The 25,855-nt window shown below is 39.2% G+C and overlaps 1 protein-coding gene across 1 annotated transcript in view; it reads right to left on the bottom strand.

Moving 5' to 3' along the window:
* TMTC2 (transmembrane O-mannosyltransferase targeting cadherins 2) overlaps positions 1-25,855 on the bottom strand; it is a 149,777-nt gene that overhangs the window by 62,677 nt on the left and 61,245 nt on the right. The window contains exons 4-7 of the mRNA XM_085308817.1: positions 13,615-13,700; positions 12,923-13,107; positions 11,184-11,262; positions 499-620 (exon numbers count right to left, since the gene is read on the bottom strand). Of these exons, the coding sequence (XP_085164943.1) occupies positions 499-620; positions 11,184-11,262; positions 12,923-13,107; positions 13,615-13,700 (472 nt within the window). The remainder of the gene's footprint in view (positions 1-498; positions 621-11,183; positions 11,263-12,922; positions 13,108-13,614; positions 13,701-25,855) is intronic.

The following is a 25,855-nucleotide window of genomic DNA, read 5'->3' as shown; positions in this document are numbered from 1 at the left end:
GGGACCCAGTACTGAGCCCTGGGGAACTCCACTAGGCACAGGTTTCCAACTAGACTCCATGCCATTGATGACAACCCTAATTAATGTTACAAAAACATTTATAAAAGGAACCCTAATCCAATTAACATTAAGATGCCTTAGGATGCCTGTAAAAGAATGTATTTTTGTATTAATATCTGCACTTGTGATCTAAACTACTTTTTCAGTCAAACAGAAGTCCTTACTACCTGTGACAAATGTCTCTTATAGTTTTATAACATATGACCCRTTACGTGCAATTATAACTGTTTTGTGCCAGTACAGAGGTAGGAGTATTTCAGTAATGAATAAAATGTTTCACAAATACCTACTCTGTTCAGTTCCTTAATTARAAGACACTACTGAAATACAACGATAAATAGAGCAATAAGCAATTTTAAGGCCAAGCTCTTGCCATTGCTTTACCTYAGCAACTTGAAAGGCTTGAGACTGACTCCCAGGAGCTGCCAGTTAACTCACCGTGAGAGCCAGAAGTTTTCCRTAAGTGAGATGTGCTGGGATGTGGTCGCTCTTGGATCTCAGTGACTCCACATACCAGTGCTCTGCCTCCTGCAGCCGGCTCATTCTCATRTAGGCTTCTCCTACAGGGTGAAACAAAAGTGAGTGAGAATACCCAAGATTTCTGTAGATTTATCATTTTATTTAAGACATGCAGACAGTTTCACATTATAATTTGCTACTTATTAAATCGGTAAAGATTTTGAACAGGGGGGAGTGCTTTKGATGCCTGCAATAAAAAAAAAAACATATATAAAATAAAAGTGCCTTACAGACACTTGAGTGAGGAGATTCTGAGTTACGGCCTTCTTAGGGATGAAAGAACATGGGTRAGATGAAAGCCTTGTTGGAATAGAATTGCAAGTGAGAGCTCCAGCTGCTAAATATCAATCAAAAGTCAAAAAGTAACAGAAATTTCATCGTATCTACTATAGAAAAGCTACTTCTTTTCCATTAGTCTACATTTCACAGCATGGAGTGTAAGGGAGAATGCAGAATGTGCTTATATTTAACCATAATACATCAAGAACCTAGTTTAAAAAAACCGGCAAAGGTTAAGAAAACAGTCTTGAAAATACATGGAAGGAAGGAGAAGACCTTAAAAAAAAAATCTAATCTAAGAACATAATAAAGTTTGGTCACCTGCCACAATTAAATTAGAATATAGCACGAGGAATTTTGAATTTGCTAAATTTAGGAAGCCATGTACAAAATAACYAAAATTGGATTCTTTTCAAATTAAAATCCTTTACTGTGAGAGGCTGAGGCTGCCAATGTATGAGGACAACAGAAGAATGTGAAGTTAAAGTCATGTACTGTAGTATTGCTAGTACTTAAAATTACTGAGAATGAACTAAATCTACTGAGAAAGACAGGATTTGTTTCTAAGAAATGATACAACCAAATTTTTTGAAGGTTGGAAATAAGCAGTAAGTAGTAAACTGAGTAACAGTGAAGAATGGCAGCTTTCAGATTTCAGATCTCTGCATGTACACAGCTCTTTTTCAAGGGCTGTAGAAAAACACATGCCYCTGCCCAAGCCAATGACATACTGAAAACACCTACAGCAGAGTAAAGATTTCACCAGCTCACTAGCCGATTCTTTCTGAATAAACAGCTAATATTTTCCCCAAAGCATAAAGTCACAGTTTATTGAAAGCCACCACTGGAGGATCAAGGGAGGACTACGGCTGGCTCAAGCAGAGGATGGCCAGGACATCTCCAAGTGAGTCACTGCCCCCAATTTTGCACCACATGGAAGTGAAAAGTGGTGAGGGCAAGAGAGAGGAGTACCTRTATGCTCCACTCAAGCTTGGTGCCGACTATCACAATCCTGAAACTCACAGAAAAAGGTACAACCTGTATGCTCAAAAAAGCAAAGCAGACGGAACTCTGACCATGAAAAGTACTTCATCTTGTGTTATTTATTGGGCCTATGGAGGATTGTTTGGATAAAAGAAAATTGGACAAGGTCCAATGAGATTGTTCATTATCTTTGTCACCAGAAGATAGGGATCTCAGCCTAAAAGTGGCACATAATTTTGAGTTTCAGGAGGTAGGGCACACTCTATGTAAGATGACCAAGCCACTGCCCTCAGCTAAAATAAGAGTGTGATGTAGAGCGAAAAGTCATCCTGAGCCATGGCTAAAGGTAGCAATGTGATTTTTATGAGTAGCTCAAGTTTCTCCAAAAGGGAGTGCAAGTCTGTAAATCCAGAAGACCACAATTTCTGTTTCTGTAGTTCATGCATCGTACTCATGTAATGGTCTTGGTTATGTGATTATATACAAAGAAGTAGCAGCTGCTCCAGTTCCAGAAGCACGCAAGTCATTGSTCTCATCTGGGCCAAACTGAAATGGCAGTTCCAAGCAAGCAAACACACATACATACCATAATAATAATAATAATAAATCCTCATGAAACAAAGCCAGGATCAAATTCAGGTGTTTTACTGCTATTTATGGTAAAGCAACACCACACAAATAAATGGCATCACATTACACCTTATTAAGCACAAAACACCAAATTCCTGAAGTCAAGTCTTGAAAAGCCAGGATAAGCCAGAATTCAAGCTATATGCTCTCCTTACCTCCTCTGCCTGCATGTTTACTTTATGTCAGAATTTTAATTATTTGATTGCACACTATTTTTCCCCGCAGGCCCTAGGCTCATTTAACAAAAAGGAAATGAGGAAACCATATTGTCTTTTCTTTTTAGTGGAAAATTTCAGCCCAACCTGTTAGATAGAGCCTGGCAAACTTACAAGCAATTAACAGGATCCTTTAAAAAGAAATGCAAGCAGCCATAAAAGATGGAATTATTATCTCCTGGTATTATATGCCCAACACACTGCCAAATTTTATAGAGATCCTAGATTCTAATCTATTTTTCATGATGGGTTCTGATAAAAAAAAAAAAGAGATTAACATCTTCAAAGAGTACTGGCAAATGCAGTTTTTAATAAGTTTTAAGAGCTCAAGTACTTTGCAAGCTAACCTCCTAAAATTTTGAGAGTATTTCAGAGATGTATGGCTAGAAATGAAGCTAAAATATGTCAATCTAAATGTCAAACTGTGGACAAAGTTTCCCTGAAGACCTTACAGGAAATTCTCCGCAATTGATTTTTTTTCTGAAGAGTCGGCATTCTGCCTGTAAGCCCCCTATAGTCAAGAACTGCTGTACTATAAGCAAATAGAATATGTGATGACAACTGAAGGAATGTCTGTTAGGGATATTACAAATTTCTTATTCTGAATGACTTAGAGGGACACCCCTATTAAATAATTAAATAAATAAATAAAGGTTGCAAACCGGCAGAGACTCTGCCAYTGCCACGCTCAAAGACTAGAATAAAACCAATTGTTAATTGAAACGTTAAGTCAATGAAGTTATTTTATTTGTTAGACTAAAGCAATTTTAGTAAAAGCTATTCCAACTCTAGGAGTTTTCTCTGTCAATTTATTGGAAAACCATGTACGGATTATGTATCGTTTATATATTCAAGATATATTTGTGTGTCTAAGAATAAAAAAAGAAGAATAATATCTGTCAGTTGCAACTGCATATTTTTATAAATTAGCAACATGAATGATTTAATCATTAGGAAGAAAACAAGAGTACCCATTGGAAGAAAATACACAAACCAGTGTTGCATGTGAGCAGCTCTCAGTATTTACTTTAACAATTTCTGATATCATAAAATCTTTTAAAACTCATGCTAAAAACTTAAAGGTCACAGAAAAAACTTATTAATGAAACTTTTCAGACCTATGAAGTTCAGGAGAGTTCTATTCTACTTTGCTATTCAAGGTCGCAATAGCAGAAAAGGAAACCTTAGGATATAAATTGACACCTCCTTCAGTGCCTTAAATCAGTTCAACATGCAGCCATGCACAGCATGTTGTGTCTGCACAACAAATGGTGGCAAGAAGTTCAACAATCAATTGGACTAAAAGGAGACATTCAAAAATGTTTCAGTTTTTTACAGGAGTTAATTCAGCTAATTTTTTCTGCTGTTTATACGCTCATTTTCTAACCTACCTTGCGATGAAGAACACAGAATATTATATTATAATTCACATTTACTAACTTAGTATAATAAAACACATTAAGATGCAAGCRATTCACTGTTTAAAGGTGGGTGTACATAGTTCATTAGCATCTCCATTAATACCTTAAGAGAAGGGAATGCGTGTTACACCAGCCAGACCACWGCACAACCCTAGCAAAGGCCATCTCCTTGAGGGGAGCATGTTAGAGTTACTGACGAGAGATTACAATGGGACTGTAAATGTAATCCTGTTGTGCCTCTATAGATGCCATGTACACCTGCTTTCAGATTAAAAATGTAAGTCCTCCTGTGGTCCTCCTCCTGGGACCCCAAACGATATAGTGGAAAAAGACTGCTGTGAAATCATGTGCATAAATAGAAGATGTAGGGTAAATTTGCCTTGCATAATCCTTGTATATGCTTATCAGATGCACCCAAAACTTCAGGATGGCAAAACCTTAACACCGGAAATCTCAGAATAGAGTTTGGCACTGACAAGAGCAGAACTCAGACTGGAAGATGGAGATACACCTTAAAAAGGAAAAGCTCCATTGCATAAATTCAGTCAAGATCTGTATTTCACTCTTCCATGATTTCTTTGAATTGAGGGGGAGGTCTGCACTGCCATGTGCTCGCAATATGAGTCTTTCATAGTGTGACCTTGCAGGTTCCTTGTGCAAATCAAGGCTGCAGCTGCCCTCACCATCAACACACCTTCCTAGATAAGAAATTTATTTTTCTCCCTTAGGTACTAATGTGTGCATGAACATAATAAAATTAGAAACTTAGTCTGATGTGTACTACACTGATGTTTAAGATATACTGTAAGGCATTAAAAGTGTTGTTAATAAACATGCACCGCATACATAGCACCTCTGAAACAACCGAAGCATATGATCTTAATGAGCATCAAGCTCTGCACACAGACAAAGCATCATCTACTGTTCTCCCCCTTCACCCCTTCCACAGAATAATCTCCTTGAACGTTTTAAGGAATGCATTGACTGTATTTTAAAAGGGGTTTTGAGGGATGGGAGTCAATCCACATTTACTTTGGTTGAGCAGATTCTTACAGGCCTCAGTTAGCCAAAGCAAAGTCTCTGATATGATTTAATGAGAATGGAAATCTACTGGGGAAGAAGAAGAGCTAAAGTGGAAAAAGGATATAAATGAAGTGCAAAATAAAATCAGTTTCAGCACAGAACAGAGCAGATTTAGCACAGTTGTTTCCTGTTACACAAAGACTTCTAGTGAAAGAAGTAAATTGACACAGATGGAGGCATTGAGCTCACCTGAGACAGACAATTTCATTTTCAGCTTCTGACGGATGTGCAACCAGCAGTAAATCACAATGGAACAGACAAAATGACTAGGAATTCATAACTGAACAAGTAAATGGTTGTACTCTTTTCTTGCCTTTTATTTTATTTATAAATATTGCAAAGATTTTTTTTCTTTGTCAGTAAAGCATTGACACTATGCCAGTATAAGTTTCTTTAAAACACTCTTAATAGAAGCACTTTCCACTAGGATTATGCCTAACTGGCATCTCTGTAGCCCGCTTTCAATATTCTACTATATTTTTAGTTTGCAAATGTTACAGCTGCACTTACTTTTATACAAAAATACCCAAACATTTAAAGTAAGAATGCATTTCAGGTTTACACTCCTCCTGGCCTTTTCAGAATACTATCTAACAAAATTCAATCACTTTATAAGAAAGTACAAATCAGTGTGTAAAGGCACAAGCACAAGAAAACCTGAGAATCTGGAAAAAAAGTTGGTCCCAGACACTGCATCCCCAGCCYGCTCTGCAATGCTCTGCTGTAACCTTTGTACTCAGATTGAAGATTTAGATTCCCCTAAACAAAACAAAGTGAAAAAACAGGAGACATTTCAATCAGCCCAGAGATTCATACACAGCTTTGTACAGCAGATATAGATACCACAGTCTGCAAAGTCTCAAGAGCAGGAGGGATTAAGGTAGCAGGATGGAGGGCGGGGGTGGGCAAGAAGGAAGCACAGCTGTTTACTCCCATCACTATCGGAGTGGACTCTGTAATTTCTCTCCTTAGATCATGCGATGAAAGATGCATACGGATCAAAAAAAAAAAAATTCTTATTTTCAACACGTGTAATTTTAGAAGAAAAAAATGGTTGTGACGTTCACTTACTAAGCAATTACCAGTAAAGCTTCATGAGACGTGTAGTGAGTCTGAACACTGATGACTGGAGCTCTGACAAGTACAGGTACCACACTTTGAGTAAATTATGATGTGGGATATGTATTTCACAGCTTTATCATCTCTAGCTCTTAAAAAGTAAGTCTTGCACAGCATGAACTGTAAAACTACACCAACAAAAGTGTTTCTTGGAGTCCTAAACAATATTTAAAAGTAATTCAATAAAAAATCATTTAATGGGAGCAAGGAGTAAATGGAATAGGAGCTTTAACAATATTAACAGGTTTGTGCCAACAGCCACATCCACCCCAAAGGATAATCAAATAAAGCAATAGTTATGTTATAATCATCAACACAGAAACACTCTCTCTGCATGCTAAGCCTTTGTACTTACGATGCAAACCTCTGCCCCAGATGTAAAATTTGGCTCTTCTTTCCTGCTCTGTAGCAGCTCTGTAGAAGCTCTGCTTTCACTAGTGTACGATTTGTTTTCTGTCCGTGTGCAATGTAGTGGATTTGCAAGGAGAAATCCAAACTCGAAACCACGTATCATTAACTGTATTCAGTCCTGCAATGTTACTTCTTTTGTAACTTGCATCTCTCATCAAAACTGCTTGCAAGACTTTGCAATAAATGTGCTTGAAAATAGACATTCAGGTGGTTGTTGGCAAGGGCAGATGGAGCGTGATCAAGGCATTTGTCTTTAGCTATATGACAATATTTGGCCAATCAAATCCCTGAACAATTTCACACTAACATCTTTCTGGTTACTTTACAATATTAAAATAAAGCTCCCATGCTCTACCTCACAGCACTTAACTGGCAGGACTATGAATTACTGTAGCAGGTGGGCCAGTGTGGTTTTAAAAGCAATGTAATACAATCAACTGTACAATATCACATTTCAAGGAACGCAAAAGACATCTAGACCAGAGGTTGATCCTTAAGCAATCCTAATATTGGCATTAAAGTGTTCAAGATCCCACAGGGACCATTTTATCTTTTGACCCCAGGTTTTAATTGAAACTTTAAACAAAATATATTACCTATTTAATGCAGCTGAGCTGGACTCTGGCCTTTGTAGTCCATGTTGTAATGCCAAGCAAATTAATCTGTGTAACCTTAGTACTTTTTAATTTACATCAAAGAAAAATGACATAGAGAAAACAAATACCAAGCCAACCTGATACAGCCTGTTGAATAATTATTTTGATTCTAGTTTTAGAGTTTCAATTTTTAGCGTTTTTCTGTTTTCCTTTTCAGAAAAAAATAGAAAGAAAAGAAAAGAAAAGAAAAGGTTTTACTTCTTGGAACCAAGCCAGAGAAACATATGGTTTCCCTAGCTGAGTTGCTGCACACCTGGCAAAATAAATCACGGCGACAGGAGACAAAAATCTACCCTGCAACCTTTCATATGCACATCTGATGCTGGTCTCCTGGTCCTGCCTTTTGTATCATGAAGGGGGGGGGGGGAAGAAAGGGGAAAAAATGCAAAGTCAAAGGGATGGCTTGAATCTGGAGGACCAATACTCCTTTTCAGTTTAAGGGACAAGTTACTTCTCGGCGTTTTCAAGGCTGAGCGTCAGCTGGGCAGGCTGGCACGCTGGAGGAACGAGCCCCAGGATTTGCCAGGGGAAAAAGCCAAGAGAAGCAAGGGCAGGAAAGGCACTGCAACGCAAACAGGGAAAACAGGTGCTGCGAGGGCTTAACACCGCTGGAGTGCTAATGCTACCGCGCTTGGAGTGCCGCAGCTCATATCCTAATCCAGTGAGAACAGCGGGCCTCCTGCTTATTCTCTTCCGAGTATGTTATGCATGGCCTATGGGGGGAGAGAAAGCCCCCAGAAAATCTTCAATGAAATGACAGAATAGTTATTAGAAATTGAGGCAACTTTTTTTTCTGAAGTCACAGGCTAAAATCTAACATGGAACCAAGCAGAGCATTTGCCAGSACTTCAGAATATCTCCATCACCATGACAGCTGCAGAACATAATCCTCTAACTATTCTTGGATTTCACGATAAACCATGAAGATTTTCATCCACATGTAGAGAGAGAGGGAAGAATTCTTCCTTCCCGAACATACTGGGATCACTTCCCAAGTTCTCCCCTCTTCATCCCCAAGAAACAAGCTGAAATCAAGCGTGCGGTGAGTGGGCCCGGCTCACCGTYGGGTTCAGGCAGTACCTCATACGGRGGACAGGACAGGCTCGGTTTCWGTTCTGCCAGCCTCTCATTTAAAGGCAAGAAGCAGGCAGASAAGTTTATGTAATGCTGTACATCAAAGGAAGTTATAGTGAACTTGTTTACAATTTTATCTYGGACATCAAAACAGAAATAAATAATCTAGCTGGCCTTCTGGTGCCCAGGGCCGCAGCACGGATGCAGACTGGACGCACTCGCCGTAACGGACGTGTTTGCCTTGCTCTGCTGTCACGCTCGATGCAAAGAGATGACTGAAGAGGTGTTTAGGATTTAGCTCACTCAGCTTTAGCTAGCAAGTCTAAGCTGATCATCTCAGCTCCTTTTATGGGACAAGAACCCTTGCTAAGGCTTATTCATACAACCCARTAGAGGTGTCTAAGACAGGTGTGCTGTATTACTCCCTGGAGGTATCTTTTCCTTTCCATGCCATGAAGCGAGTGTASCTACGCAGCTCTGACTTGTCACCTAACCTTTAGGCCTTTACATTTAGGAAAGACGAAACTAATCCGCTGTGTGCAACTGCAGTCACGGAGCTCATGTAGACACATCCAGGACAGTCGTAAAGAAACTCAGCTGCACTGAGTGAATCCGAGTCTTTCCCTGACTCCTCACCCAGCCTCTTGGATCGCCTTTGCTGTATCACCACCAAGCAGCATCACAGTGACAGGTCCGAAGCAGTTCTGTTTCCYCCGCGCAGACGGCAATCACAGCAGCAACCAAAATACAAATATATACTGCAAAGTTGTACTTTACAGAGCTCTCTAACAGCCTGTTCCTTTTTGTAACAGCCTGGAAGGGGCTGAGGAGAACTCAGTTGACCCTAACTTGTTATGCCGCTAGGATGTGAGTGAAGTGTCAGCGCTGTCTAAAGGAAATTGGACCCAGAGTATGAGCTAAGCAGAGGAAGAAAAAAATACAGCAGCAGCCAAGCCTGGTCAAAGGACTGAGCGGGTCTTTGTGCTCCCTATTGCTATGTGTGTTAATAAATGCAAATCCCAGGAACGGAGTGAGCTTGGACTTCATGGATGGTGCTTATAAAGGAAGCTGAGAAAGGCCTCCTGAACCTAAAAAAAAAGTAACTCATGGAAAAGAAAAGTAAAGAACTGATAGGTCTTAATGATCTGTTCCTGGAAGAAGAAGGACGAAGGTGGCATAGGCCTGTTTTGTAATAAAACCACCATCGGGCTGGAAACAACATTGATTTCCATTTTGCAATCTCTGTACTTGTAAGGAGCACTTTTCTCAGGGTTATGAAAAATGTTCCTGCCCACTACAGAGGCCAAACTTCTGAGGGTTTACTGGAACACTGCAGTACATCAAAAGTCACTACAGGACATCAATAATAAGCAGATGGCTAATTATACAGAGCAATGACTGTCGATAACCCCATTAAATTTGTCAGCAAATATTGATAAATAAAATAAACAAAGCAACAGTTCAGCTAAGACTGTTTATGAACAAATGTACGTGCAACAACCAACTTGTGTGTTTTAGGAATTTTAGCCATTAGCTTTAATCTGATAAAGTTCAGCATTTCAGAAGTAACTCTCCATTGAACTATATGTGCTGTTGAAAAACTGTTTATAATATTACTGCCATTAGATACTTTATCGCTGTGACAATAGACATATTTCATTTAGGTTTACAGAGATTTTCAAACATGTAGCACCAGTTAAAACTACAAATTGTGGATTTTTTCATGGCAAAGTACTTACAGGAGCTAATAAAAGCTCTATTTCCTAAACAAGCAAGCAGAAAAGTGAATGGACTCTCCTTACTACAGTCGTATCAACCACTGCAGGCTCTTGTAATATTTTGTGTGTTAGAAGAAAAATTTTCACATGCTTCCTCTTGATCCTAATTGTTTCTATATCTATTTTTTATTATCCTAATCAAAATATTTCAAAGGCATCTTAAAACCTCTGGTATCCTAGATAGGAGCTCACAGAATCTCCTTGGTCAGAGACTTAGGTCAGTTGGCAGAAACATATGCCCCTTCAGGCACAATTCTACTTAAAAACATCTCTGGAACTGTCATCTTGTTTAACAGATCTGAATAACACGACTAATAATTCATATCATTTTTTCCCTGTTGCCTGCTTAATGTCTTCTGTATAAAGATACAATGAAGACTATGAGGACCTTAATTTAGGATTTTAAAAAATTAAAGCATTCATAGCTAAATTAACGGTTCTTGCAGTACTCAAGGGATTGTGTCAAAATGTTGAAGAGCAGATTGGCTGGTCCTGGAAGGACTATCTCACCGTAGACCTCTCCCTAACAGTGTATCACCTGAGAAATCACACTGGAAAAACAAATACAACTACCTCTGTGTGCCTGTTTGGACATCTTATCTGTTTACAAGGTTGTAAGCAAACTGGATAACTAAATGGGAGAATAAGTAAAACCTGCATGAGTTGCATACAAGATACTGGATGAGAGACTCCAAAGTCAGCAAACCCCACTCACCGGCGCAATCTAAAAATGCTGTATGGACACTCTCAAAAATAACCTGTTTATTGTGTCTTATCCAGCACTCCAATTGCTGATACTTAAATTCTACACTTAATTTGGCTAATATCTTTGGAGGCAATTATTTCTGGTTTTATTAGCTAATTCATTTGAGTCCCAGTTGCCTGGCTAAGCTCTTTTGTTTCACCCTGTCCAACTCCTCAAGCATCATTCTGAAACACTAATATTTTACTTACCCATCATGTTGTATAAGCTTTGTGGTGCAAACTGCCTTGGCATTTTCTGTATTGCTTCTTTGTAAACCATGAGGGCATCCTGAAAAGAGACAGGCAGGTGGGACAAACCCTTATCAAAGCACGAATTTCGAAAGCAATCTTTCGCACAGAAATTAAATACAAACTATCCTCCCCAAATGAAGAGAGAGAAAATATCCACATCATAAGTCTCACAGGAAGCTCACAATTCCCACTCACAGAAGTCTTACCAAATTAAGTGAAGCTCATTGACAAGACCAAATTAGTTCGAATAATGCAACTCTTTTTCCAGGTAGAAACTAAATGAACCTTTTTTTTAACCYGCAACAATTCTTGAGTCTATAAATATATATTAGCATAGATTAATATCAAGCTGTGGACAAAGGGTTTTCAGATGACTAAGCTAAAGTAAATGATCTAAAAATAAAGAGTTATTGCCTACCACCAAGTAACAACAAAACATAATCCTCACAACCGGTATTTTGCTCCGTAGAACGGCTGAGTTGGACTATAGTCAGGAATGACAAAATTGGGTTCCCTTTGTGAGTATGCTGTGTTTTTAATTACTTTATTCGTTCAGCACTTAGGGGGCTTACTGGCCGGTCTGTTAGCGCCGCATCATTTTCCCCATCATCCCACCAAACAGCTGCAGCTCGTGAAGGCTGAAATACATTTTAAAAATCTCAGTGTATGATGAAATCAGGCCTGGGTCAGACCGCAACGACCATCGGGCAGAAACCTGACGTTTTCGGTTCTTGCAACGGCCTGCGCCCCGGCCCCGCAGCGACGGGCGCCAGCTCCGTGCTCCGCCGGCCACTGCTGCTGCCTTATCCATACGGACCTATTAACCGCCCGCGCCTGCGTTTTAACCGATTTCCACCCGCCACCCGACGGAGCCGAGCGGCCGGCGGCCGGCAGCGAAGCCACAGAGCTCGCGCGTGCCTAATCTCAAACAGCCGAGTTTAACTGCTGCGGTCAAGAAGAGCTATATAAATCAAAACCACGTGTAACTTCTGTTCTGCAGCACGCCTGGCAATGAGAAAAAGAGAATGACTTTCTTCCAAATACCTAAAGAGGTCAAAATCACAAGCAAGTGTCCACCTGTAATCGTTTCAGCAGGGAGAACTGGGGGGGAATCACAACAGTCTCATTCCCACATATAAATGAGAGAGGCTGGGTGCAGCATGCAATTACATTACAAAATATCTGGCCCAGTTTAGTGCTTRGGTTGAGCTATCACATGCAGCATTATCTGAAAACAGCACATACTGGAATATTTTTAATCACTGAGGTTTCGAATTGTTCCAACGAGGTCTCATTTTTGGAGACTCAATAGCAACCATAACTGCATTTTTTCAGCTAAAGAGGGACTACTCCATTTTTAGCTAAAAAGCCCAAACACTTTAGGTAGGCTGKCCTGCAGCAAGTTATATCCTCTGCATACCAGTCACGGGGACAAAGCCAAAAAGAATGAATTACCACACATGCTAGTGCTGACTCTGACGCTAGTACATCACACTGCAAGGTAGTTCGCTTCTTTATACCTCTTTTTCTTCTCTACCAAGTGTAGASAATACTCATCATGATTTGGTGAAATTTAACGATTTTATACACGCAATGTATTTTTAAAGTTTTGATGAAAGCAGTAGGTATTATTTGTATAAGGAGGTTTCATCAGGATATGAGGATTGATGATAGCATAGACATATCTGGAGTCTCACCTCATAGTGTCCTTGTTCGTGAAAAAGTTTTCCTAAATTATAAAGACAGCTCGTAACAGAGCTTTTATGAGCATGAGGATCTTTCAAATTTTCATCAGGGATCTCTGAGCACTTCAGGAATGTCCTCCTGGCTTCTTCTGTCTTCCCTTGGTTCATCAGGATGATACCAGTATTTAAATAGGCAGCTGCAAAGAGAGGAAAAATTTTTAATGGGGTTTCATTGTGCTTTATCTGATATTCTATTTACTTCAAAGTAATCTAATTTGGCTTTTCTGTGCAACCACTGTAGGAAAGAGGAACAGGCAAGGTGTAAAATTTAGTAGAGAGAAGAAAGTCTCTCTTCAGAGAGAAGAAGGGTAYGGACCATGTACCACAAAAATCACAGACTGGCTCTCAGAAAGAGGAAACAGGGGCCTATAAATATGGGCAGCCACATCCCCGAGTCACCACCCCAGAGCAGAAGCAGTTCAGGTTCTTCCAAAGCTGCCAGGTATTCAAGTACTATCCGCCTCCTTCAATCCACCGCCCCMACTGCCAAAGCAAATGCACTGTTAATAAACACTTGCTTTCACTGAAGACTAAACAATTTCTCCTTTTGCTTTCCAAATGAAAAATGATGAAATAGTGTTTTAAAATACAGATTCCTTAAAAAATAGTCTATGCAATGCAAATTGCATAGCTGAAATACTTACAAGCTAATGTAGGTCTGCTACCAATTGCCAGTTTATAGTAATGTAATGCTTCTGAAAATCTGCTGTTTTCCTGAAGTAGTAATCCTCTGTATAAGMAMAAAAAAAAAAAAAAAGAGAGAGAGAGAGAGAGACAGAGAGAAAGAGAAGGAAGTTACTGTAACGGAGAACTTCAGAATGTACTTGATGTCCTATCACTTCAAATAAAACAAGAATAAAAACAAAATTAAGGCAACAAAGAAAAATATGCTGACTGGTATCAGAAAAGTAATTATTTMATCTGACAACTGGCTTAATTCAAAGATGTCAGATGCATCCATATGGCTTTTACAAGGCAGATTTTAAAATACAGCAGCGCATCATTTACTCATTTGAGAAAATGGTAGACTGYAAGGCTATTCTTTTAAAAACAGTTAGAGTATGCTGGACCTATTTGTAGCTAGCTGTCAATCACGTTTAGCCCTTTTTCTATTCTTGAATTGAAAGAAACAGATCTTTGAACAGAAAAGTTGACTTCACATGTATTACTTTAACCAGTCCTTGCTGAGCAATTGTTCTAGATTATTCACTGTTTGACTAAGCACCTAGATCAGTCTTTTTTTTTTCTTTTGCTTCTGCTAGGAATAAGTTTAAATAACAGAAAAGCTATCAAAAAAGATATTCTTCCAGAATTCTTCCAGTTCTCAGTTAGTTTCATAGTTCATGAGCTTTTAGGACAAGCACCTTTGTGAAATACAAATTAAAATAGCCATCAGTTAATATCTGTAAGAAACTAGTGGTCTGGACATCATTAACATGAATTCACAGCTCTATACTTAAATGAATGCTCAAAGCATTACAGTGTTCCCAAAGCTTTAGGAACATGAAATGAGTATATGCAAATGCTATAAAATCACGAAGATTAAAAAATCTCTAATAATTAGTCACTGTAAATTTCTGTTTCACACCTCATTATGTAGAGGTCTCTCTTCGTATACCTCTTCAGAAACTACTCAGAAAAAAATGAATGTAACCCTCTCCTATAAAAGAAATAGCTACCATATCTACTTGTAACTTCCGCAAACTACAGCAATTTTCTCTTCTTCCTCTATGCTTTTATCTGATGATAGCTTTTCAACCCGCACAGAGGTTAGACTTCTTCCATCATTAGTCTCTAATCAGAGAAGATTTTTCCCCTCTGCTTACGTGATTTGGTCAATCCAAAATTCAAGGAAATTTTTTTGAATGAAGCCAGCAGATTTTAGGAGAAGAATGGAATAGGAAGTATAGCTGAAGCAAAGAAAAACACTTCCCGTTTCTTTTGTTTTCTGTTGTTGGGTTAGAATTTAACAGAAGGGAGAAATACATCCTGTTTTCTTTATATCTGTATGGCCTCTCCATCAGCACCACATAGCTTCATTTTTGATCCAGCACCTCTGAACTAACCTAGGATTAAGTAGCAAGTCATTTATAAAATTAATAGAACTTGCATTCAGGTAGTACTTGTAGCAATTTGAGCAAAGATCACATTCATGATACTTTTCAGCATGAGACCAAGCTTTTGTTCCGTTTTAACTACAAGCATTGCACTAAGTGTCTTGCAGTTGTTAAGATGTATGCATTTTCAGGATCATAATAACATAGAACTTGAATTTTGTTTACTCAAAAGTTTTAGACAGCAGTTATTCAAAGGAAAATTACTTTTATGATATCTTGATCCACTTTTCTATTGATGGCAATGGAACCAGCACAAAAATGAGAGGGTTGCATGGTCTAACATTTAAGTTGCTTCTTTTTTTAAACACTCCGATACAATTTGGGAATAAATATTTTCATATATTGAGAGAAGTAATATGCTAATTGCTCAACTTGAGCAAAATAAATTACTTTGGTAAATGTGTGACATTTAGGCTTTTTTGGATTAAAATGGATTTATCTATCTTTATTACTAAATTCATCATCTCTTTTGACTACATGCTCYGGTACTGGCACTCTTAATTAACTGATACTTTAAGGGTTTGGTTTCTTTTTCCTCCTATTTCTCTTCCAGAAGACACTTTTTTTTATAAACAGTTGTTACATTAACAATCACATATATACAAACAAGCTGCTTAGATGCAAGATTGAGTACTGAATTCCAGCAAATAATTAAAGCATTTTATTTCTATTTGTTATGACACTTGGTACAAAAACAACAACAACAACAGATGGATATAACCTAGAAAACTTTGATCAGGCATGAAACCGTCTCTTTTTCTTACGAAAATGGCTCTCATTGACCTCTGATTTTGCCTTTGGCTTCTGACAATACAAAACTGAATTAGATTTATGAGTCCCAGTTCTAGTTTCAGATTAAACAAAGTCAGGAAAAGGCTTTAAAAAATTCAAAAGTAATATTTTTAGCTGAAAAAATTAAAACTTGAGGATAGGAGTGTGTTTTCTGAGAGATAACTAGCTTGGATGTTTGCCAAAGAAGGCAGAAAATACTTATTTAAATAGATAAAAAAGCAAAAATCATGACCTTTGCATTAAGGTGGCAAAGCATTCCTGCAACTGCAATGAAATTAGAAGAATTTAAAGATTAGATATACTTCTCTTTCCAAAAGAAAAATCAGATCTTCCCTAGGCTTCAAGCTCAAACAAAATGCAGTCATATAAATATTCTTACTCTCACCCGACCTTTATCTAATTACACACAAGATGCAACTAAACCAAAAATCAAATACTTTAAATTTAGTTACTGCCAAAATTAATATCGCCTATGAAATTTCTAACTCTTCTTTTTAGCATATGTATTATAACTACAGTCCCTAATTACATTACTACACAATTATTTCCACTGGACTACTGCCTCATTCATCACATGGAAGGAATATAAATGATCAGTCATGCAGTATTTTGAGATGTTTGAGTTCAGGATCCTCTGAGGAGGAAACAGGGCAGTAAGCAGGACTTTGGACTCCTCAGAGACCTACTTGGAGGAATCCTATGGGTTAAGGYCCTAGAAGGAAGGGGGGTCCAGGAGAGCTGGCAARCATTCAAGCATCACTTCCTCCAAGCTCAAGAGCGGTGCATCCCTATGAGTAAGAAGTGCAGCAAAAGGGGCAGGAGACCTACATGGGTGAGCAAGGAGCTCTTGGCCAAATTCAGACARAAGAAGAAAGTACACAGAATGTGGAAGAAGGGACACATAACCTGGGAGGATTATAAGAAACTGTCAGAGTATGCATGGATTCAACAAGAAAGGCTAGGGTCCATTTGGAAGTAAATCTGGCAAGGRCAACAAGGGCTTCTACAAATGCATCAGTAGCAAAAGGAAGACTGGGGGAAATGTGGGCCTGCTGCTGAATAGCATGGGAACCCCGGTGATGAAGGATACAGACAAGGCAGATTTAGTGAATGCCTTCTTTGCTTCAGTCTTCACTGCTAAGGGCAGCCCTCATGAATCCCAGAGCCTGGAGACAAGAGAGAAAGTCTAGAGAAAGGAAGACTTTCCCTTGGCCAAGGAGATTGAGTCAGAGATCYTCTAGGCAAACCTGACACCYATAAATTCACGGGCCTGACAGGATGCACCCATGAATGCTGAGGGAACTGGTGGTATTATTGGTAGGCTACTCTCCATCATCTTTGAAAGGTCATGGAGAACTGGAGAGCTGCCTGAGGACTTCAAGACAGTTAATGTCACTCCAGTCTTTACAAAGGGCAAGAAGGAGGACTCAGGAAATTACAGGCCAGTCAGCCTCACCTCCATTCCTGGAAAGGTGATGGAACAGCTCATTCTGGATGTCATCTCCAGGCATATGGAGGAAAAGAAGGTGATCAGGAGTAGCCAGCATGGATTCACCAAGGGGAAATCATGCTTAACCCATCTGATAGCCTTCAATGATGGAATGACTGGCTGGGTCGATGAGGCAACAGCAATGGCTATTGTCTACCTTGACTCCAGCAAGGCTTTCGATACTGTCTCCCAAAACATTCTCATAGGTAAGCCCAGGAAGTGCAGGTCAGATGAGTGGACAGTGAGGTGGATTGAGAACTGGCTGAAAGGCAGACCTCAGAGGGCTGTGATTAGTGACACAGAGTATTGTTGAACGCCTGCAGCTAATGGGAGTTCCCCAGGGCTCAGTACTGGGTCCCATCCTGTTCAACTTTTCATCARTGACCTGGACGAAGGGAGTGAGTGCATCCTCAGCAAGTTTGCTGATGATACCAAGCTGGRAGGAGTGGCTGACACACCTGAGGGCTGTGCTGCCAYTCAGAGAGACCTGGACAGGCTGGAGAGTTGGGCAGAGAGGAACCTCATGAGGTTCAACAAGGACAAGTGCATGGTCCTGCACCTAGGGAGGAATAATTCCACGCACCAGTACAAGCTGGGGGCTGACCTTCTGGAGAGCAGCTCTGCAGAGAAGGACCTGGGAGTACTGGTGGATGACAGGTTGAGTGTGAGCCAGAAATGTGYCCTTGTGGCCAAGAAGGCCAATGGTCTCCTGGGGTGCATTAGGAAGAGTGTTGCCAGCAGATCCAGGGAGRTGATCCTGTCCCTCTACTCAGCCCTGGGGAGGCCTCATCTCGAGTACTGTGTCTAGTTCTGAGACAACCTTGCCAAGCTGTGCAGGACTTTCTCAGCTGAGACAYAGAGGCCTGTGAGGGAAGGGCAGCATCGGGAGTAGACCAGAGTCCACTGCATTGGGAGTAGAGATCTYGCCTGTTATGCTCCTGCTGCATTAAAGTAGCAGACAGCAAGTCCTGAGGCTGCCTCTCAATGCAGCCAGTCCTGAAAATTGTCCACAGTTGTCAAGATAAACACGTGGCAAGGAGATGTGCTTGGGGCGGGAATGTCAAAGAAGAGTACATCCTTCAGATATGGCTGCAAAGAGGCCATCAGAGCAAATACTGCCATAATTTGGGTCAGGACTTGGTGTCCTTTCTGAAAGAGCAGAGAGGTCCCACCCAATCAATCACTACAGGACACTGCTGTCCTCTGCAGTCTAAGTTACAGCGATAACYCTTCACCAAGCTTCATCTGGAAGTGTAATTAGCTATTCTTTCCTTCCCCATCAGACCTAGGCTCAGTATGGGTGATTTTGCTGAAAAAAATACTTCCTGCTTCATTGTAGTTCATTTTAGACTCTCTGTCACTTTAGACCCGAGGCCAAAGCCATGATAGCAAAGTTAGATATGCCTTCTCTGTCTTACTCCCAAATGCGTTTACTACCTTCCTCTAAAGAATTTCAAAGATCTCAAAAATACTCTAAAGTCACTAAAACTGAAGTGTCCTTATAAAAATGCATGAGTGACAAAACTTGAAAGTTCCAAAACTTCCAGAAGTTCAAGTAGAAAACTGCAAAACTTCCTTTTAAGATGATTGACAGTGGATGTACAGAAGTTCTGTCAGACAATCTAAACTCTTTGCCATGCTTACTATTACGCATTATTACTTTGAAGATTTTTTTTAAAAACATGCATAATGCTCAGGGGCATTTATCAAGTTTAACAAATACACATGTACAAATAAGTAGTTCTACTCAATTTCTTTTCAAAGTAGAGGGTTGGTAATCGCATTGCCGCTTCGCTTCTTCGCTTGTTTACAGTAAATGCAAAAAAAAAAAAAAAAAGAAAGAAAAAAAGAAAAAGAAAAAGAAAAAAAAGCTCTGAATGACTAACTTTTAGAAGAAAAGGAAGAACATGCCTCAGTTGGAGTTCACATCTTGTGAGTACCGTGGGATATTGAATAGCTAAATCCATGCAGCAGCCAGGACAGATGACTGAAAAAGGAAGTTCCTCTCATAGACAGGAGTGAGTCTGTTCCTTATATGCCATTCCCTTTTTTTTTTTCTCCTCACTCCAAAATGACCATTCCCCTTTGGAGAAGGCTGGCAGAGAGGATGAGGAACGGAGGGAAAGGATACACAAGAGATACAGTGCAAAGCACTGAACACAAGCCAGTGGTGGAACAGAGCGATTGGCTCGCATTAACTCCCTCCTTTTTAGTTAAAAAGACACAAAGCCTTTCTTCTTCCTCATGCTAGAATGAGCAAAGRAAAGAACATCCTTGAAATACACTTGATATAACACAGTAAGCTCAAGTGGCAAATTTGGATGAATGAAGATGATCTTAAAGGCTTCTGGCACTTTTTAATAAGTTTCCTACAGTTGCTAAGAAAACTGAGCTAAACAAATAGCACAGCATTACTAAATGACAACATCTCTCTCACTCCGAACAAGCGAAGGACCAGTTACTTCAAATTTGCAGTTCAAAAAAATGTTTTTCCCCTCCAGTTCATCTCCCAGAGGAAAGGCACAAATTAAAAAGTTAATTGAAACATGCAAATTTTGTTCAAAAGATATTTACTCATATAACGGGGAAAATAGAAAGCCAATGAAAAGGCAATCAAACAAGTGAATGGCTCTTTTAGCCTAGTAAAACAGGTCTTGTGGAGGAATAAAGTTTCTTTCTAGAAATCTGGAAAAGAAAAAAGCTACTTAAACAACAGGATTCCAAAACAAACGTATATAGATTGAGTATGAATTAATTTAGGATGAATTGGGAGACAAGTCCTATCTATCACAGCAGCAAGATTATGGAACAGCCTTAAGACAGGATTTTTTTATTTTATTTTATTTTATTTTTTTTTGCCCACACTGCTTCCAGCTGATTTTACAGTGCAGTATGACTCATTTGTGAAATGGAAGATATGAGCTAACTGCTGCAGCAGCAGCAGACTTCACCCAGTGCTCAGAAAGTCTTTCAAGATCCCTTCCCCCCCCCGCCGCCCCCCTAATCTGGGAGGGGGCGGGATTGGAAGCACGTTTTTGTAGCTAGAACTGATGCGCATCACATCTATAGATAGGACTGCCTATCCGAATACACATGGAGCAGAGCATTCACCCAAAATGAGCTGTTTCATGCAATTCTCCTGAACTCTTTAAGCTGCCAACCTTTGCCTATTTTGCTTCACCAACAACTTGAGAAACCTTCCTGTCCTCACTCTCTGTCTTGATTTTGACCTAAAGTCACAAAATACCAATGACACAAAACTCTGAGTTTTTGAGCCTGAAAAGCAGGCTCAAAACACAAACAGTGGGTAGGCAGTCTTCCACTTTTACTCAGGTTACATATTAACTTCTTCCTGGTGTAGTCCTATTAAAGCCAGCTGGTCTACTTAAAGAGCAAATTCCTCAGTGACTAATGCCGGTATAACCAACCAAGTATAATACAAAGGAAACATAACTGTCATCAAGGTAAACGCATACCTTACTGAAACACTTACAGGGCCCATTAGTTACTGTTTTGCCATCATCACACTTCGTTGCCTCAATATACATACATTGCCTGAATATACATCCATCCCACTGATTTCAGGTGGGACTGTCCACAGAAAACTACATTTACCTAGATGCTGTATGGATCAATAAGTGGAAAAGGGAAGAAAAGCCTCTTCTATTCCCATATATTCCCTCTCTAGCCATGTAGGAAGAAAGGATGTGCCTTGCCACCTTAAGGCAACTCTTGCATTTTCATTTGCACAACCAGGCTACAGAAAGGTGGGCAGGGATGCTGCAGCCACCCAGTACATGAAGTTCTTCAGTCAACGCTTTGTGTTTGGGGTGGGATTTTGTTTTTTAACAGTCGAGCCATTTAACTACTAAACTGAGTGAGCGTCAACTTTTTGTAAGGATCTACAATTTGGTCCTAATAACAACCAAGGCAGTCACTAAGGAACAGTATGAGCACAAAACATGGGTTGTGCTTTCCAATAGCATCCTGTTAGCAAACGCATAAATGGCACATAGATCCTACTCTTTTAATCAATAAGAACCCAAGCACAAACCATACAGTAAGCAATAACACGGAACGACCATTCCCTTTGCAGATCTCATCAAGCAGAGTAATCCATAACCTCCATAATCCATAAAAAAGACCTTCCCTCTGCAAAAAATCTCAAGCTTTTCAGGTAACAGTAACAGCRCTATCACTGTCTAGCAATTCTACAGAAGAGCCTCCAAATGCAAGCAAACTGGTTGCCACATATAATTCCCCTTTTTTCTCCTCCYCCTTCCCTACTACTGGGGCAACTCAGTTGAGATTACTACCATTTCAGAAATGCACCATCACTCATGCCCCCCCCCCTCGGCTTCCTTGACGGAGGGAGGCTGCCCTAGGGAAGGCGAGCAGCTTTGCTCCTGCCCTCCAGCATTGGTGGGCAGTTGCGTGCTGGGCCAACATGCCTCAGACAAGGTGCCTATATCCACATGATGGGCCCCAGCAGGCAGTACAGTGGCAGAGCTGGGCAGAAGCCTCTTCTGAAATTAAATTGCAATGCCTTCCAGAGTCGGGAAATTATTCTCCTCATGTGGTAAGATAAATTGAACTCAGCTGTGTGGACAAAGCTTATAAAGGGGGGTGGAGGGGACTATAAGCCACCTCAATTTCACATTTTGAAAAGTGTAATTGAATGGCCAGGTCATGGATGGATGGAACAAAATGCACAGAAAAGCTTGTGCTTCTTGCCACGCCAGAGCCTGAGGAAGAGCTCAGGAGCAGAGCTGTGTAGCAGAGCTGTGTACTGCAGGCCAGCGCTGCTCACCTCACTTGCCTTCGGGTGCCACCTCAAGAGCCAACTGCGCCGTACGCGGAGGCATCATATAGACAGCTGCGATTACAGTAAGATGCAGATTGCTGCTGGTGGCTTCGGTATGTGAAGAACTGGCATGCAAAGCATGGATCAGTTCCAAATAGGTTTGTATCTGGTTTGCATTTGCTGCTGAGAAAAAATAACCAAGTACTGAGATAGCAGGCATCCTCACTTGTTTTTTAACATAACATCCTGGATTATTAAAACCTCTGTGTCGAGGAAGAGGAACTGGGCCCTCACTCATTTCCTACCACGTAAAGCGGTGCATCACCTCTGCCTGGGACAGGTTCCTCACAGGGTAGTAGCTGAAGGGGCTTTTAGGACTTTTCAACTCTAAACTCAGCAAAGAAGCCTCTCACGCCAGCTTTTAGAAAGGCAGTGGGAGTGGGAACACAACTGCAGATGTCAGGTAGGCTAGCTGCAAGAGGCAAGGAAGAATTTTGCTTGTATTGATTTTCAGAGATTTCACCCACGGATGTAGAGTTAAAGCTTGCCTATAAGATGCTACTGCAATTACAGACTTTACAGAATTAAAATTTCRGTTATTATTAAAGACTGTTACCTAAAAGAAATCTAAAAAAAACCCTTCATTTATTGAGGTAATACCCTAAGCTTGCCAAAGTAAAATTTATGAAAAAGTATACATTGAACTCATTCAAAGAAATTAAATTGTTTGAATAACAGTCTTGTACATGCAGACCTATATCACTAAAGTCAAGATGAGATATGTGCAGGGAGGAAAAAGCACAAGAGGACAAGTATTCAGTAGAATTTTATCATCTATGGCGCATAATATCTTCTGAAAACTCAACATTAATACCCATTAATTACTACCATTTTAAAAGCATATTCAATGTGTACAAGATAGTGAACATACTTGAATTCTGCTGAAAWACTCAAATTAACATCGATTACAAGTACAGATGATACAAGAATACTCTAACCAGAACTAGGCCCACATGCAAATGAAATTATATATCAAAAACTGTCTTCAAACTGAAAAGCAATTTGACTTCAGGCAGTAATTAGAAGCAACTTGAAACAAAAAAAACCCATGAGCTTTAGAAAACAGTCACAATGCAAGAAACACTAAACAGCCAAAATAAACTAGTTTCTTTTTAATCTACTAAACATTGCCTAGTTTGGGAGAACAAATAATATTTTTCTATAGTTCTGTCCTTGGTCCTTTACAATGATAAAATACATGGAAGTTTCAAAAACAAGAAGAAAAAGAAAAAAAGTGAAGCATAAGAAGAAATTTCAGATTTTGCTGGATTTATCAYCTTATGAAATCTGGCTGAAATCAGCTATGTAATCATAGCTTTGAGATTTATTTGTAAAAGTTATCTGCAGTGCAGTCTCAAGATGTCAGGGAGGTTCTTACGGGGGGGTGCACTTAGTATGTGTTTTTGAAGCACAAACTACCTTTTAAAAATCATATTGTAATATATTCTCTATCTATATTCTCTATCTATAATATAAAACATCAAATGAAATCTTCACTCCACCAAAGTTGGTACTAAAAATCTAAAYGAGTTTCAGAAGTGCCAGGAATTTACCCTCTGAGTTTTTCCACAGGACTTTCTGTGAACAAGCTTCCAGAGAAGAACGCAAGTCCTTAACCTAAACTCAAATTTCCTAAATTCCAGRTCAATGATCTTATCCTCAGAATAGCCTGGGTCACAGTCGGCTTCACTTGAACGTATTTGGACTCAAGAAAGCCTCAGCAGAACAAATCCATTTTAACACATGCCCAAGGTTGTGATCAACCACAAACACATCCTTAAAACGTCAGTAAAAACTTTATTAAAAAAAAAATCCTTCATTAAAGATGCACATTGGGTTACAATCTATCTTATTTCCTAGGTAGCCAGTAGATGAAGAGAAGGTAGAACCGAAAAAAAAATCTTGCCAGTAAATTAGTGTGTGTCAAGGTCTGTTCATTTTCTGAAATAGTTCTCTGTAACATATATAACTGATGATTCATATTTTTTTATCCTCTTTCTCCACATTAAGCACCTTATCATTTAGTCTCTATTACATGTTTGCTGTTCTTCAGAAATTTAGGAATTTATTTATGGCTAYGTAATTGTCATGTTTGAACAAAACAGGAAATTACATGTTCTGAACCAGGCAAACTTTCCAATGCAGATTTTATAATTGCTCTGAACTCTAAATTTATGCAGTTTAAATTGTCCTGAATGGCAAAAGTAGACGTGACTCTGAGCCATAAGCTGTAACAGTCAGGAAAAGAAAATACTGAAAGCAGCCATTCATCTAACCTGCTATATTTTCTAAGTTTTAGTGCATTAAAAAAAAAAAAAAAAAAACTGTTAAGTCAACAGCACATCTTAGTGGAAGACAGCTTCTTGAAAGAGAAGACAGAAAGAAATATCAGCAAGTTCTTCTGTTTGTACAGTTTATCTCTGATTACAGCTCAAAGAAAATTAATTAATTAATTGAGTCAAACCCTAATAGTTTGTTCCCCAGTCAGACAGCACATTGATTTGTCATTGCAGTATATGAACACTGGGCTGCAGGCATTAATTTGTATCAAATACTGTTGCATAAATGTTGAGAAAAAAGGAAGAGTATGTAAAAAAGAGGGCAAAATATAGTTAGAGTCTATTATGCCCCAAATCTAGTAATCAGAAATGACTGGAGGGGTGCGTTCTTTATAAAGCTATATTAAATGATGTTTTAATTTTAAAGGCATGTACTAAAAAACAGAAGCCATAAACCTAACTGGCTCTTGTAAGCACATGACAAGACATGCTTTCACAGAGTACAGTCCTAAGGTATTTTTCTGTAAAAGGCTCCTAAAGAACTGCATGCCAAGGTTGGGTTGAGCTTACAAARGAGCCCTTCRGAGTTTATGCTTAAGTCTGGGGTCYCACAATATCAACGTTTACTTCACTCACTATCTAGTTTGTATGTTAGGTGTGAAAGTATCCAACACAGAGAAATGGAAGCTGCATAATGAAAAAGAAGAGTTAAAATAACATCACAGTAAGATTTTTTTTCATTTTTGTGGAATAAGTTGCGGTTTTGTTTTTTGTTTTTTTTTTAAAGAAAGAAGTTTATACTGTAGGTAAGATMTAAGATAAAAATTAGAGATCCTTTTTGCATATGCATACATATACACATACTATAAAACATACACTTGGTTCAAATGCAGTTCTACTTCCCTTACTTTCAGATGTCTATGTAGGCAACTTCATGCCCTATATAGCCCATCCGTCACTTCAGTTAAACTCCTTTTAAACAAACGCAGTAGAATTCCAAGAAACTTTCTATTCAATAGAAATATCCTACAGAGGCATATATTTTGTGTATCAAATGGAAAGCTTATCATTATCATAAGATTATCAGCTTTTTCTCTGAACAGCAAAAATACTGAAATCTGTTTTCTTTTATATCCTTGTTTTTACCTCTCAACCCTTTTCTGTCTTTCTACCCTAGTATTAACTTCAGGTTCCCTTTATGACACTGACTGAGCAAGAGACAAAAGGTACTGAGTAGGCATATGAAAAATTTTAACAGTTATAATTTTCATCCTCCAAATAAATGGCATACGAGAAATTTAGGAGCATCAATCTAGTCTTTTTTTTTTTTTTTCTTACAATCTC

Source organism: Rhea americana, unplaced genomic scaffold (assembly GCF_003343005.1).
Source record: "Rhea americana isolate MKP2758 unplaced genomic scaffold, rheAme1 scaffold_283, whole genome shotgun sequence".
Taxonomy (NCBI): Eukaryota; Metazoa; Chordata; class Aves; order Rheiformes; family Rheidae; genus Rhea; species Rhea americana.
Note: the sequence above shows the minus strand (reverse complement) of the source record. Positions and strands in the feature narration are given on the sequence as shown.